The sequence below is a fragment of the Penicillium canariense genome, assembly GCF_028826845.1.
Source record: "Penicillium canariense strain IBT 26290 chromosome Unknown utg000002l_segment0_segment0, whole genome shotgun sequence".
Lineage (NCBI taxonomy): Eukaryota > Fungi > Ascomycota > Eurotiomycetes > Eurotiales > Aspergillaceae > Penicillium > Penicillium canariense.
The window spans coordinates 1,378,131-1,392,545 of NW_026622729.1; the positions used below are offsets into that span (position 1 = coordinate 1,378,131).

Genomic DNA, 14,415 nt, shown 5'->3' on the forward strand with positions numbered 1-14,415 from the left:
TGACCGTCACGATCCATATTCGGGTATTACTAGAATTACTAGAATTACTATTTCTACATCATGTCCCAACCCCTCCGAGCAAGGACTTAGTTCCCTTAGAAAAGGTCGTTGGACCGTGCATATCAAGGCGGAGTTATTGGGTGAGTAGAGATCCATCTGGATTCATGTGGGCGCAGAACCCATCCCGAGGTCTTTCGAAATCTGTATTGAATATAGACGGCCGTCTCTCCACCTTCTCGGGATGATATCCAATCACTCCAACACGCCTCAGGAGAGCAGCAAAGAAATGTACGGATCCATCAGCAACTCCACAATATCATCGTTTCCTTTTGAGAACGCCTCCTTCATCTCATTCTCCAAGACTTGTGCCCCGTGGTCGAGTAGCGCTTGTACAATCTCCCGATGTCCGTAGCGCACAGCCCGGCACAGCGCACTGCCCGACAGAGAGTTACATGAGACGTTGGGAGCCACGCCCTTCGCTAACAGAAGACGGACAACCTCCTTGTGGCCTTCACCCGCTGCTTCCCAGAGTGCCTTGATTCCCGAGGACTGGGCGTCGATGCCGCGGTCCAGCAGCACCCGCACGATCCACAGATATCCCCCGTAGGCCGCTGCTTCTAGCGGGTTCCGCGAGGCAAGGCCAATATTGCTAAATCCCGTGTTGACATTGGCCCCCCGATCTAGGAGGAGCTTCACCACGTCTGCGTGGCCATGATGGCATGCGTCTGCCAGGGCCGTGCCACCAAACTCGCTCTCCCAGCTGATGCTTGCTCCTCGATTCAAGAGTAATCTGACCAGCTGCGTATTTCCGTTCCCAGCCGCGGTCGTCAACGACCGATCACATTCACAGCCTGGCCTCAGAATGAAGCCATGATCGAATAGAATTCGCGTGGCTCTGATGTCCCCGCGCCCCACAGCTTTGTACAACGGGCAGAGGCCTCTCCGTGGCCAGTTATGCCAGCTGTCGGGGTCCCTGGCAGGGTCTTCCGCGCCATCGGCTCCTCGCAGCTTGTCCAGTATCTCTCTGACCAGAGGGACGATGCCGAGATGGGCCGCAACGTCGATATCAGACCACCACCATCCTCCATACCCGCTGTATAGATACATCCAGTTGTTTCGTTCCGGGCCATCGCCAGTGCACAACACCCGAACTGGATCCAGGGCTGCTTCTGCGGCGGACTTGGGTTGTGAATTGTAGTGAATGGGCCAGTATTGCGCAGCATATCGTAGAAACGGGGCCCTGCGCTCCTCACGTCGCATATTCCTCTGTACTTTTGGCTTTTTGTATTTGTGCTCATTGTAATGCACATATGATTTCATCTTGAGGGTTAGTAGGAAGAAGAGACATGCTCGCGTAAGCATTTCATGTCCCAACGCCATGTCAACACGACCTCTCCAAGAGGATGATGCGTTGGGCAGCGCTGGTGATGGAGTCTCATTCCTCCTCAGCAGGAAATCCCTCGCTGATTTGTGAATAATAGTGACCGTTTGTTGATTCCTTAACAAAACGCCATCCAGAATACCCATGAGAAGGTCATTCTGCTCAGGGTGCCGTCTAGCCAACTCCCCATAAAAGCGCCGATGCGGAGTGGATATAGCAGCGACAGGATCGGCATCTGAAAACTCAATCGCCGAAAGTAGCTCTCGGCTTGATAGCGGTCGCTGTACGGCCAGGAGAACATGAAGCATTCGGTCGACCAGTGGAGCACCCCATTTGGCAGTCGTCATGTCCAATGCTTTTTGATAGACACCGTCCACGTCCGTTGGAAAGTCTCCTAGCAGAGTGTCCACGCTCGCAAAGGGTGAAGACCCATCTGTCTCTGCTTTGAGCGTATTAAGAATCAGGCTAGTGGCCACTCGCAGCCACAGCCAACTCTTCGTTTCATTTCCCCGTAGGATATGTCTGGCCCGCTGCTGCTGCTCGCCCTGAAGATGGTCGAGAACACCGTTGATAGTAGGCTCCATATCCAACTGGATTCGATGATTCAGCTCATCAATGCCAATCAAAGTGGTCACTCCGGCACCAGCTGCATCTCGAAGCTCCTCAAAGTCCCGCTTTAAGCCACCCTCTAACGAGCAGCTGGTCACCAAAAGCTTCACGATCGACGCCGGGCCTGGCACTAGACCTGTATCTTCCGAGTAGAACTGGGCGATAGCTCGCAGAAGTTGCGTCCTCTCACTGGACTCACATTCATCCACGGCATCCAGAACACATACAAAGTGCCCAGCACGCGCATCGCGGGCACACCGTACAAAATGAGGCCATACTTTGTCAAAGTCCGACAATGGCTCTTTCAACAAGTTTCCAGCCTCCCGTCCTGTGGGTAGTTGGGCCCAGGTTTGCTCGATAAAGGCAGGATACGGCGACTTCCCAAAGAGATGATGTAGCTGAGCGCAGACCGCACTGGCAGCCGTCATCCGCCGCGCATGTCCGTCACGGAAGAAGTAGTAAGTAACAGTCGTATGTGTTTCAGGGGCCAAGTGTCCTTTTCCCCACCAATCTCCGGCCTGCGTTGCGAGTGCCTTTGCGAGCACGGACTTTCCTTGCCCAGGGCTGCTTGTTAACCATAGAATGCTAGATTGGTTGGTGTCGCGCCAGCGCTTCACACGTGCATCCTCGAAAAACCAGCTGCCTGTTCTATCGGACATTGAACCGTGGTGATTATCATCATGGTCGTAGCCTGATGAGAGCTTGCTCATAGCATCCTGCCGTCTGGTGTCGGGCATTGCTCAGGGGCCCGGGATCGGTGCGGTTCTAAGTGGTAGCATGGCAATGTCGCAGATCTATTGGATCTCGCCCATTTTGTCCAAGGTCAAAAACTCAAAAATCCTCAAAGATATCAAAAACTGCCTGAAGGTAAACTGACGGGATATGAGTTCTTAATGTTTCCTTCGCGAGGCTGAGCACAGGCCCCCTCCATGGTCGGTCAGGCGGCAGAATTCATGGCGTGAGGCTGAAAATAAGCATCCAATTGAGGAGTGGCTGCACCTTTGTTAGCCACCAAAGTTTAACAGCTTTCTCGAAAAACAGCAGCGGCCAGACGGGATTAGATAGCGCTGCAATTCATGGAAAGGCAAAAATCTTGGCTCTATTCACTCGGGATACTTGATCTATGGGGGAGAGTGTGTTTGCGGTGGTTGATTTCTGTGTTTCGATCGTCTTCATACATTTCCTGGCAATCTCTAGCCCCAGAGGCCATTGAGAGTACTGCCGTAGGTAATGGGGAGGAGTATACGGAGTACAAGGCACAGTTCCGCAATGACCGGGGTTCATGTATACCTTGCGCTATCTACATAAGAAATTGCATCCGTGGTGACCAACAGAAACAAGAGAGACATAAGCATAGAATGGTGCGGCTTCCAGAGAGAAACCTTGCCGGAAGGAAAGAATCCACCAATCCACCAAGTCGCCGACGCAAAATCAAACAAGGTCCTGCAGCCTGAATAATAGAAAAAAAATGGAATAATAAACAGCAGGGATAGAACAAGAAACTCCTAGGTTGAATAGGGAGGAAGAAAATGACTGTTTAGGGCGGAGGACGAGGGCCAATGATCTGGCGCCTGGCGCCTCCAACGCCCAGGCCTGTTCCGCCGCGGTTCTGGTTGTCGCCACCCATGTAGCCATATTGGTGAACATCCCAGCTCTGGCCTGGCCCCGAGCCCATGGAGGCATCACGCGCGGCACTTTCGGTTTGTTTCTGGTTCTCTTCCCACTCGCGCTGGCGTTCCCGTTCCCGCTCCATCTCCCGCTCCAGGAGTGATTTGGATGCCCATCCACCAGCGCGAGTCTTCTGCTGAGAGGCAATACGGCGGCTATTTTCGGCGTCGACTTCGGAGGTGGTGCTGTAGTCTTGCGGTCGGTGTGTAGATGGGGCAGGGGCCTGCGGTGGTGTGTTGGATGAGAGGAAGCGGTCGACGCGGCTCTCACGGCCATGGTTTGCAGAGTAAGCCACCGGGTCCGGCAAGGGACGTGGAGCTGGAGGAAGGTCGCGAGGTGGGACTACGGGCTTCGAAGAGGGGACAGGCTCTGGTAGCGGACGAGGAGGTGGAGGGCGCGCCTGCTCTTCCGCTGCCTCGGCTTCCTCGGAGGCTGCTGGCATGTCCTGGTGTTTCTGCCACTCTCCGCGAAGCATCCGGCGTTCCTGTTCAAGAGAGGTGAGATCGTAGCTGGGCTTGGGAGGCACGGGTATAGGACGTTGACGGCTGCGGCTGCGAGACTGAGTCTCATCGCCACTCGGAGTCTGAACACTCTGCCGCTCGCTCTGATACTGGTGCTCTCGCTCTTTGGCCAATTCCAACTCGCGCTCAAGCTCCTTGATGCGGCGGCTTTCTTGGGTCTCCTGGGGTAAGCCAGCCCCGCTGCTGGCACTGACGTTGCGAGGAGACTGGTCGGCCTGGTACTGACTGAGGAATTGGCCATTGAGACGGGCATCGTTGGCGCCCCGTCGACGCTGTCGCTCTTGCTCCAAACGTTCTTCGACTTGTGTCTCTTCTGCAACGCGGCGCTGCTCCTCCTCCTCCCACTGGCGCTTCTCCGCTTCCCATTGCTTCTTTTCAGCTTCCATCTCCTGGCGTTCCTTTTCCCTCAAGCGAGCGGTCTCCTCTTCCCACCGACGTTCCTCCTCGGCCTTGGCCCGGGCCTCTGCTTCCTCTTGCTCTTGCTGACGGATCCGTGCGGCTTCCTCTCTATCCGCGTTCTCCTGGCGAATCCTGTCTTCCTCCTCACGTCTACGTTTCACTTTCTCTGCCATACTAGGCACAGCTGGGCCTGGAGTGGTGATCTGTCGCCGAGCACCGAATGCAATGCCTTGATTGCCCTGACTAGCTCCACCCATGTAGCCATATTGGTGGATGTTCCAAGCCGGCGAGGTCGCTCCCTCATCTCCTCTTTTGCTCCATGAGCTATATGACCCTGATGGCTTTGTGGGGCTCCCGGAACGGGGGTTGGCATCGCTGGCGTTGCTCGAAGCCCGACCATTTCTAGTAAAGGAGCCAGTGCCCGACGAACCGGTTGCATTCGGACTCACCACTGCGCGCTTGCTCTGTGGACCAACTGGACGAGGGAACTTGCCGGGCTCGAGAGCATTTGCTCGTCGGCTGAATGCTGCTATACACTGGAGGACTTGCGCTGGGTCCTTGGATTCGTACAGATCCACCGTAAGGAAAACGTCGTGAGGAGGAAGATTCAGAGGTGCCAGTTGGCATGCGCGAAGGAAATGCGAGATGTTCTCCATCTGTACGAATGGCATCGTCGACTGCTTATATTTCACGCCTGGTGGCACGGCCAAATTGACCAGCCTTGTACAAAACCAGTCAGGGCTCCAATTCCAGGCAACTAGAGCATGGAAAAATTGCAATTACAACTCACTTGCACAGAGCCACACCGTCTCTCAACCCATCTAGCAGATCGCCGGACGGGAGTTTCTCCCGTAGAACCTCCTCGATCCAGTCGCGCACTTCCGCGGCTGCCTGCGGGGTATAGCGGGACAGCCGCATGTTGCGCAGGTCTTTGTCCAGTGAAGTGACGGAAGCCATGGTCAATTTTGAATCATCGGTCTGTGGTCGGATAGCGTTGTGTCGAATGACTGAACAGGCGTTGTCGCTGTCTGCCTGTGTATCCCTTTGCGCGGGTGTGCCTAATCAGCCCCAACGGTGGGAAGTTAGGTTGGGTAGCAGGTGAGAGTGATGCACTGCGAGGCAGTTCAAAGAGCCGCACAGGAGGTCAGAACTCAAAATCAGAAAACACTCCGGAGGATACTTATAAGGGAGAGACAAGAGAGTTTGGGGGGGGAAAGGAAGTGGAATGGAATGCCTGGGGCTGTTTATTTCGGATCCGCCGATGACGTTCCTGACGGTGTGGTTCTTTTGCCGCGGGCCACTTTTTCTCCGCGCCTCCTCCTTGCCTCCCTTTGCGTCTCAACAACACCATGGTGAACAGTCTCTGGTTCAAATGGAAGAGCCTCCGGCTACCCTGGCGGCGGTCTATTCTTGTCGGTTCGTTGTCTGTCCGTGGTGCTTTGTGCGCCTTTCCCAAACGTCGCGAACTTGCTGACCATTACTCTCTCAGGCCAGGATCTCGCCGGAAACACCTTCTGGGAGTTCAAAGACGTGGCAAATGCCAACCGATTCAGACGCATCGTGAAATTCGACCCTAAAACACACTATGGAGATGTCCAGGTCACACGTTAGTTTTGTCTCATGCGGGGATATCCGTGCTTGGCTGGCAATGATCGCGCACAGGTCTCCCTGCGATCGCCTGAGGATATATGGCTGACTCTTGCTGGATGGACAGCGCAATGGCATCAATGGCTCCGATATGTCCGCGAACACCCGCCGAGCATTGAAGAGCAGCAGCAAGATTTGATCCGCCAGGCGCAGATCAAGCAGCTCGCTCGACTCGCCGATGAACGCTGGGCCAGCAAACCATCCTTCCTGGATAAACCCAAGACAGAACAGCCACCCCCGCCTAAAGAAACCAGCGATTCTTCTATAAACACGACCACCGAACCTCCCCAAAACGCCTCGCCATTCGCTCGCCCGACCCCACAACCCCAGCCCGCCTCCGCGGAGTCGAAGACCACGAAAGAAGAAGATCCATGGGCTAAGGCCAACACCGGTAACCCGGGAGACAGCTGGCAGCCCGACTCCTGGACTCCTTCATCGAAGAGGTGAAAGTTGGTGCCAGAGGTTAAAAAATGAACCAATGGGCATACAAGTTTAATATTGGCTGAGGAGATAAGTGGCTTTATGAGGATACTTCCAAAGAGTCTCAGTGAATCTATTTGAGGTTTGTCAGAGAGATATCAAGTCACTGATCATCTTGCTACTCTGATATCCGGTCTTTGGAAACGACAAGTTGAGGGTCTTTCATTCGAAGGCTTGCTGCGAACCGTGTATAGTCATTTAAATTGTTGGGGGTTGTATGTGCCTTCACATGCCACCGTTACGACCACTTATCAACTCGCAAATCGCCTTTGTCGGGTTGTAATACAGGCAACCTATGTCCTGACCCCTGTACATTATCTTATTTTCTTTCATGTCTCATACACTGGCTATGTCCTCTATTTTTCCAAGTCGATAAATAAGACCCAATAATTACTCGGGCTTCTTGACGGACCCGTATCTATAGCTCCATTCTACTATTTTAGTTGCATATTCAATGATTACGAAGTGGCATGACGTGATTTTTGGGGTGGCACTAAGGCCTTTTTTTGTGTATTTTTGTAGTAGAAAAGCACTCGAAAGGTCAAGCTCACGAAAGCAGCAGACAAACTAACATGCAAGTAAGTGTCTGTTGGAATGATACGCTCTTTTTTTCAGCCATTTTCCGCTTTTTCCATATGATCTTCGAGTTTTGCAATGTCCTCTTCGAAATGTATCACTCCCCTTTTTATTGTTTTGTCTGTGGTAAATCAGTCAATGGATCCTTGAACGTCGACATTCTGATATCAATGATGCAATTTGAAACGCATCAACTTCCGCAAGACGGAAGCATGAATAGAACAAGACAATTGAGCAAGGCACAAACAGATGGCAAAGCTCGAAAATGCCAGATATTCCGAAATTTAGAAAAGTAAATTCAAGGGTAAGCTCAAGGTTGAACTTCAATGGGACGCATTCTTCAAATGTACACCATGCTCTCTGAAACAGCGTCCGCCAAGGTGGTGCAATCGTCATTGGGCGCCGGAGGGTCCATGTTCTTCATGACAGTAAGATGTTCATAGAAGTAAGCACGAACGTATTTGCGAGCGCGGTCAGCGAACCGGTCAGCCAGGAAAGCGGGAGTGCTGTAGCTAATGGAGCGAGTGCAGCGGCCCATCATGTAGCAAATGTTGTGGGTCAGCTCTTGAACAGCATCCACGGGGTTGGATCCGATTTCCTTGCGTAACGATGGATTGGTGAAAATCTCATCGTGAATCACAACGTAATGAGCCGGGCGCGCTGTGCCCTGGATCGCGGACTGTGCCTGCAAATAGAAGTCCCAGTAGATAGGGCGGGTGACGCCGCGATCGATCACAGTTCCAGGGTTGCAGTTTGAGGTCCGATCCTGTTCTTTCGCACTTGTTGGGTAGAAGCGAGCATTATGACGTTTCCCACCGACCAAGATAGTCACGTTTGGCATGGGCCCCTTGTAGATCGCCTGGATAGCATCCTTGACCAGCCTCAGTTCCTCGGTCAAGACCATGTTGTACTGGCCTTCACTGACGCCATCACGGTAGATCAGGATATTCTGGGGTAGTACTTTATTCTCTTTCTCCCAACGGTGAAGCCGAGCCAGCAGCATCATCTTCAGGTACTGAACAGATTCCTGTTTGCGCTGCTGGATTTGGACCTGGCCTGGCCACTGACCCAGTCGACTATCCACACTCGCAACGATAGATGCAATGCTGGGGGAAGTATCCGGATCAGTAGGAGAAGGGTGAGTCACGTCGAGGCCAACAACCATGGTCTTTCCGGCAGCAATTAATGGAGCGGATACAGGCATCTCAACCATCTGATTGATACCCCCCATCCTCAAATTGACCTTCATGGAGTTATTGGCATAGTACTGATCCATATTTCCAGTTTCCTTCGTGAACTTGTCCAGGAGGCAGCAGTGAGTCAACATGCCAACCTTGGTGTCTCCGACCCATTTGATATGATCGAATATACGGTCCGCGCCAGGGGGCAACAGGATGACTGCCAAGTCGACCTTGTTGTTGCGAAGCTTCGTGAACATGTCATTAATCTGGCCAATCTGTTTGGAAGCGTCGTCTTTGTGCAGATCAATGAACAAAAGTGGAAGGAGAGGAGGAGATATTTTAAGACCCAGCCCCTTCATATTGTTATGGAACTGCTGAAATGCCTTCGTAGGATCGTTCCGAGGAGGATAGCCTCGCGTTAGCACAACACCAGCCCACCGCCCGATAGAAGAGCCGGCGCAAAATTTGTGGTCTCGCAGGTTCCAGGAACCGTTTTTTGGTTGTAAAGTCGAAGCTCCATACTTCAAATTGGGAGCTTGGAGAATTCGCGCAGGCACAGCAACCATCTCAGGGCGGAGGTTAAGCCCAAGGTTCTTTATTTGACCACCTTTAGCACCAATAATTTCACGGCCGTCCTCGAGAATCGAGTCATAGTTCTGTGGAGGTCTTCGGCAACTGAACGCGATGATGTTCTGACGCTGAACGGTACCCAATTCACCGCGAAAGACCTGACCAGCCGGGATGACGCACACATCCATAGGGAGGTATGAAGGCCTCTCCATGTTACCGACGTTCATCACTGGTTTGTTGCCGTACCTCAGACTTATCTTATGTGCTATACAGTTGTATTAGCAGAACTATTCATCAGTGGACGGGGCAGAACTATACGTACCCTTCTTGAAATAGTCGGTGACGCTTATGTATGCTCCTTCTCCGGGCTTGTCGCGCTCCTCCATCCAAAATTGGACATTGTCTGCACAAGAACCAAGGCGAGGTACTCTAGGAGGATGCGCATCCTTCCGTCCATCACGAGGTGACGCAAGGCCGAAGATAGTTTTGACGCGAGGACTCTTTCCCTTTTTAGTACCATTATTGAGGTGGGTGAGTTCAACTCGGAGGAATCGGACGTATCTGTTGAAGAGAACGCGGTCTTCTCCAAAGGTTTTCTCAAACGCTTCGGTCAAGCGGCTCAACGGCCCGGGAGTGTAGAATGCAGTGTGGGTGACATTCAAGTTGAGAAGGACACGACCAGCGGAGAGACGCACACTCGCAAAGAAACCACGAAGACACTCTAGACCACCTTGGAGATCTGCTGACTGTTGACGATCGTCGACCCAGAAAAACTTATTGCCACCTTTACCGATAGTGACAGTACCGGGGTCTTTGCTGGGATGACCGCCCATGAGAATGTTCAGTGCTCGCACAACAATGGCTTCTCTATCGATGAGTTCTTTCAAGGCCGCATCGCGGAGGCCTGTGACGACCTTTTGATGGTCAATGACACCGTAGGAGTCTAGGTGGACCGAGTACTCTTTGAACCCCTCCCCATTCATGTCGACCTTCACCGTCAGCGGAGATATGTTTCCAATCTCCCCCAGGGTCACAAGCTCAGTAGACCCGTCGGTGGCAGCACCAATTGCAGCAATGTTCGGGGTAGCGAGGATATTCGCAAAGATCTCCTTGAGATGCCTCTTAGGGTTAGGCTCCGGGCTAATCTTGACTCTGTAGGAGTAGAACTTGACACTAGGCTTGAACTCCATCTCAAAGAAGTTGGCGCGAAGAACAATAGCGCGTCCTTTGGTACCATAGCCGGGACGGAGAGCCAATTGGCCTTTCGAGGCACGAGCTCCTTGGCTAGACTGAATACACTGGTCCTCAAACTTATGGACCTGTGATGCGACTTGCGCAACTCCTTCCAGCATGGTGCTGTACTAAGATGTAAGTATGTTGTGAAAGTAAATAAGGCGTGATATACTTACCCTGAACCCCCGGAACCACCGCCGGGTGGACGACTACCGCCTTGATAACCACCGCGGGGGCCACCGCGACCACCGCGACCACCGCCGTCACCAACGCCAGGACGACCGCCTCGGTAGGGCAGATCACCTCTGGAACTGCCTCGGTAGGAACCAGACATTGTGTGTCAATGGATTTGTGTCTGGTGGGAGGGAGGATGTGTGAAATTGGAAGATAGCGAGTAGGAGGAGAAGTAGATGGCAGGAGAAGAGTAAATGGCAGAGGAGCGTTAATGGAGTATGGGTGAATGGCGAGAGAGGGATTTTATCACAAGTCTGGGTTCTGTGTGGCCCAGTGTGAAATCCTGGAGGAGGGAGGGCACCGAGGAAAGGTGATCGGGATGAGCGGGAAAATAGAAAGGACGGATCGGAATCGGCGTGAAAGAATGTAAAGGAATCGAAATCTTTTTGTCTGTTAACATATCAGTAATTGAAGCTCGAGATAGTGATGAAAAGACGAACCAAGTCACCGAGGAGACAGGAGGGGGATGGCAGTCTTGTTGATGCAAGAGCAAAAAATTGGAAATGGATGGTGATTAGGACAACACAATGATGAGGGATTGATGAAGTGTGAGGAGCAGAGGCGAACCCAGTTGACCGAGTTAGGGATGATATGAGGGAGAGAAGGGAGAGAAGTGTGAAGTTAACGGTTGAGGGAGATAGCGCATGCAGCACACGATGGAGGAAATGAGCAGGAGAAGCTATGGAAAATGGAGACGTATTGACCGCGAAATGGGGGAAACGAACGGCGTAATATCCGTTGAGAATGAGACGAGTGGGTTGTGCGCACAGGTGGTAACGAAAGAGAAAGTGAGATGGGAATAATGAGATGGTGATCATATGGCAGAGGGTGATATATACAAGTTTCAGAGTCAAAATTGCCAGTCGACTCACCTTGATAAGGCTCAAGACAGCCGCGCAGAATGTAGGTATGTGTGTGTCAAGCGGATAGATGAGAATGAGGATGAACAAAAAGAAATGGAAATAGTTAGAGATGGTGATACGAGCTATTAGAAAATTGATCTGCCAAGGGGAAAAGGTACCAGGAACTGGAAGTATATTGAGAGAATGAAAATAGATGTCTCGAGCTTACCAAAAAGATGTATCCGGTCAAATTTGCTGTAGGCTGCAGATCATCAAACAGATTACGTATGTGAAAGTCTGGAATAATGTTTGATGTTCAAAATTTTTGGTTGATATTAGACATCGACAAATATGTCTAAACATTATATAGAATACATCTAACATTTTGGAGTATAACCCGAAAACCAAAGCTGGAAAGACAAGAAAAAGACAACCCAAACACCAGAACTACCGTTGGAGCAGATATTCCCAATGATGTAAAAATCCCAAAACACCGGCTATAACGAACAAAGATGTCAAGGCAATCAAAGAAAAACTCAAGAATGTTTGTGCTTTAACATAGTACGGCTTCTAAAGCCTCCACGTCACCGCCGGCATTGCGAACGGCGCGAAGAGCAGCCTCACTCAACTTGCGGCGTCGGTCTTTCGCCTCTTGCTCCCGACGAGCCTTCGTCTTGGAGCTACCGGAAGGAGCCACACCAGTGAGAATCTTCTTGCTGTCATGGGCGGTGAAGTTGACGAAGGACACGCTGACAGACTTGTTTGCTCCGCGGGGGCTGGTGGAGCTCTTTGCAGGCCTCGGGCCATTCATGCTTTGACCCGAGAGCTTGCGGCTGTGCTTGCGGATATTATTCCCCTTGACACCATTGCGTGTATCCTTATGTGAGGAGCCGGACTTGGGAGATAGTGATGGGGAGCGGGAGGTGCTGTGGACTTGAGGAGCGGTGAAGGGAGTCATGAATTTTTGGTTGTTCATGGGGAGCATGGAGGAGTCGCCGGACATTTCGAAGGAGGGATCCAGCTGGATCATCAGCCCTCCTTGCATCAAGTCATTTTGGCTCCCGACGCTTTGCATGGAGCGCTGGGGCGCAGGTGATGTGACCATGGTCTGGTAGTTGGTCTGCTGCTGTTGCGCGACTCGAGAGGCCATGGGAGACCACCATTGTGCATCGTGGCTCTGGAGATCGGGGGTGAAGGAGAGAGAGGTGGCTAAGCTGTCTGATTGCCATGATGAAAGAGAATGAGGATCTGAAGAGTGCGAGGAAGAGAAGATTTCATCCGCGGAGGGAGGGCTCGAGTTGGTCAATGCCGAGGAGCCAGAGTGACCCATATATTGTTGTTGATGACGGGCAAGTGCGCCCGCAGAGGGAGATGGCATGGAAACAGCGGGGGACTGGTGGAAGAGGCGAGCATCATACTGAGGGGGCATCTCTACCGAGTCTCTGTGGTGGTTCATGGTGGATGTGTCGGTGGACATGTTCTCATGCTGAATCAGAACATCGGAGGGAGGGGGAGACAATGGGAGGCGATCGTCTGAGCCAGTGAGGCTAAAGTTCTGGATCCTCTGGGCCCAGGCCTCGGGGTACGCCATTCTGCCTTTCTGGATAGACGAGCGCATCAAGCTGGGGGAGAAACTTTGCTTGCGCAGCAGCGCACGACGCTCATGCGGATCACGATGGCGAATAGACTTGGGGGTAATGAGTGCACTTTTGTTCGCTTTGCGCCGAGGAGTAGCGGGGGAGTAGAGGGAGAAGTCGCGGGGGGTCCGCTATGAGCTGTAGGACGGGAAGAGACTTCGAAGGTGTTCAGGCCGAGGTCTGAGATGGCGGAGGGATGAATAGTGTCTTGAAAAGCGAACTGATCGCCAGCAGAGCTGTCGTCCTGCAGGGACCAGTCTTTACTCCAGGGTTGCGGTGATTGACGATGGCGTTTAGAAGTGGAGATAGTGGGGGAGAGATCGCCACAGTCCGATAGAGAGTCCAGCGGGAAGAGCTGGCCAAGGTCGCCAGAGAGCGTGGGGTCTTTGCCATCGGGGGCAGAGGTATCCATATTGACGTATTGGTTGAATAAGTCATTGAAGGAATGATCGAACGGTTGGGCGAACATCTTGCTTTGTGTTTCCGTTTGCGGCCACAGCAGGTGAGCAGCAGAGCGGACGGTGATTGGTGACCAAAAAATCAATGAACCGCGGGGGGTTCGTCCTGATTAGGGCTGGCGGAGGATCGGGGATCTGCGGGGATCTGCCGAGTAGGCTGAGGAGCGAGAGACGTGCAAAGGATGCAAAACGAGTGCAATATGGTCTGCAAAGAAGACTGTTTGACTGTTTGTCAATCAACAAAAACACTGCTGAGTATGCAAAGAAAGCAAAGCAAACAAACAGCTGGAGGCGACTATTTGAATGTTCGCTGGCAACTCCAGCCTCAGACTTTCTGCATACATTCCAAAACGCCGGCCAAGAAGTGTCAGGAATGCGCTATGAAAGACCCGGTTGGCTGTTTGTCGGCTCCACCGGTCTTCGAAGGAATGGCAGAAGTCCCCCCCGAGCATGACAGTCCAATCGTAGAGCCCAGCAGTCTGACGGGCTGTTGGAGCTTCCAAACGGTGCCCACCCCCATGGTGGGTATCCGCTCGGATAGCCACCCGTGGGAATGCAACCCTCCCTCACTAAACCAGAAGCAGCGGGGGACTTGAATAAGTCGTTGTGGCGGGAGTGGGGGGAACGAGGAAGTAGGCATGTCAAATCAACACTCGGTGTGTAAATCGACATCCCTCGTGTGGTGGCATAGAGGAGCATTGAGCATTGGATCGGAAGGCCCGCCGAGCCGTTCAGGAGGAACCATCACTCTTCCACTGGCTTGGTCACCAGGCATCGTCCCCTCTTTCCAGTGTATGCGTCATCACAGTGGTGTTCTAATCATCAGTCGCCCGATCCAGGTTGACTTTGGGGTACGGTAGGATCTGCCGTATCTGCTGGACTGCTCTCCTCCCACTTCTCTTTCTTCTGTTCTATCATTAGTCAGTACTACACTCTCGTGGAGACGCCGTTGTAACTTGGCCGAAGGCCAGGGCGCAGG

At 52.5% G+C, this 14,415-nt stretch overlaps 5 protein-coding genes across 5 annotated transcripts; 1 reads left to right on the plus strand and 4 right to left on the minus strand.

Moving 5' to 3' along the window:
* Positions 1–267: 267 nt before the first annotated feature.
* On the minus strand, positions 268–2,727 carry N7482_003710 (ankyrin repeat domain-containing protein; the record flags this gene model as incomplete). The annotated part of the gene is made up of 1 exon (XM_056685835.1): positions 268–2,727. One exon carries the CDS (start codon positions 2,725–2,727, stop codon positions 268–270), a length of 2,460 nt encoding a protein of 819 aa, XP_056544577.1.
* An 800-nt stretch (positions 2,728–3,527) lies between these two features.
* Positions 3,528–5,535, minus strand: N7482_003711 (calponin homology domain protein; the record flags this gene model as incomplete). Its single annotated transcript, XM_056685836.1, has 2 exons — positions 3,528–5,298; positions 5,369–5,535. The coding sequence occupies 2 exons, from the start codon at positions 5,533–5,535 to the stop codon at positions 3,528–3,530; spliced, it is 1,938 nt and encodes a 645-aa protein (XP_056544578.1).
* Positions 5,536–5,927: 392 nt separating this feature from the next.
* N7482_003712 (uncharacterized protein) lies at positions 5,928–6,672 on the plus strand (the record flags this gene model as incomplete). Its single annotated transcript, XM_056685837.1, has 3 exons — positions 5,928–5,994; positions 6,068–6,184; positions 6,293–6,672. 3 exons carry the CDS (start codon positions 5,928–5,930, stop codon positions 6,670–6,672), a joined length of 564 nt encoding a protein of 187 aa, XP_056544579.1.
* A 949-nt stretch (positions 6,673–7,621) lies between these two features.
* On the minus strand, positions 7,622–10,599 carry N7482_003713 (argonaute/piwi family protein; the record flags this gene model as incomplete). Its single annotated transcript, XM_056685838.1, has 3 exons — positions 7,622–9,297; positions 9,355–10,388; positions 10,442–10,599. 3 exons carry the CDS (start codon positions 10,597–10,599, stop codon positions 7,622–7,624), a joined length of 2,868 nt encoding a protein of 955 aa, XP_056544580.1.
* Positions 10,600–11,894: 1,295 nt separating this feature from the next.
* wetA (developmental regulatory protein WetA) lies at positions 11,895–13,390 on the minus strand (the record flags this gene model as incomplete). Its single annotated transcript, XM_056685839.1, has 2 exons — positions 11,895–13,109; positions 13,136–13,390. The coding sequence occupies 2 exons, from the start codon at positions 13,388–13,390 to the stop codon at positions 11,895–11,897; spliced, it is 1,470 nt and encodes a 489-aa protein (XP_056544581.1).
* Positions 13,391–14,415: the final 1,025 nt, after the last annotated feature.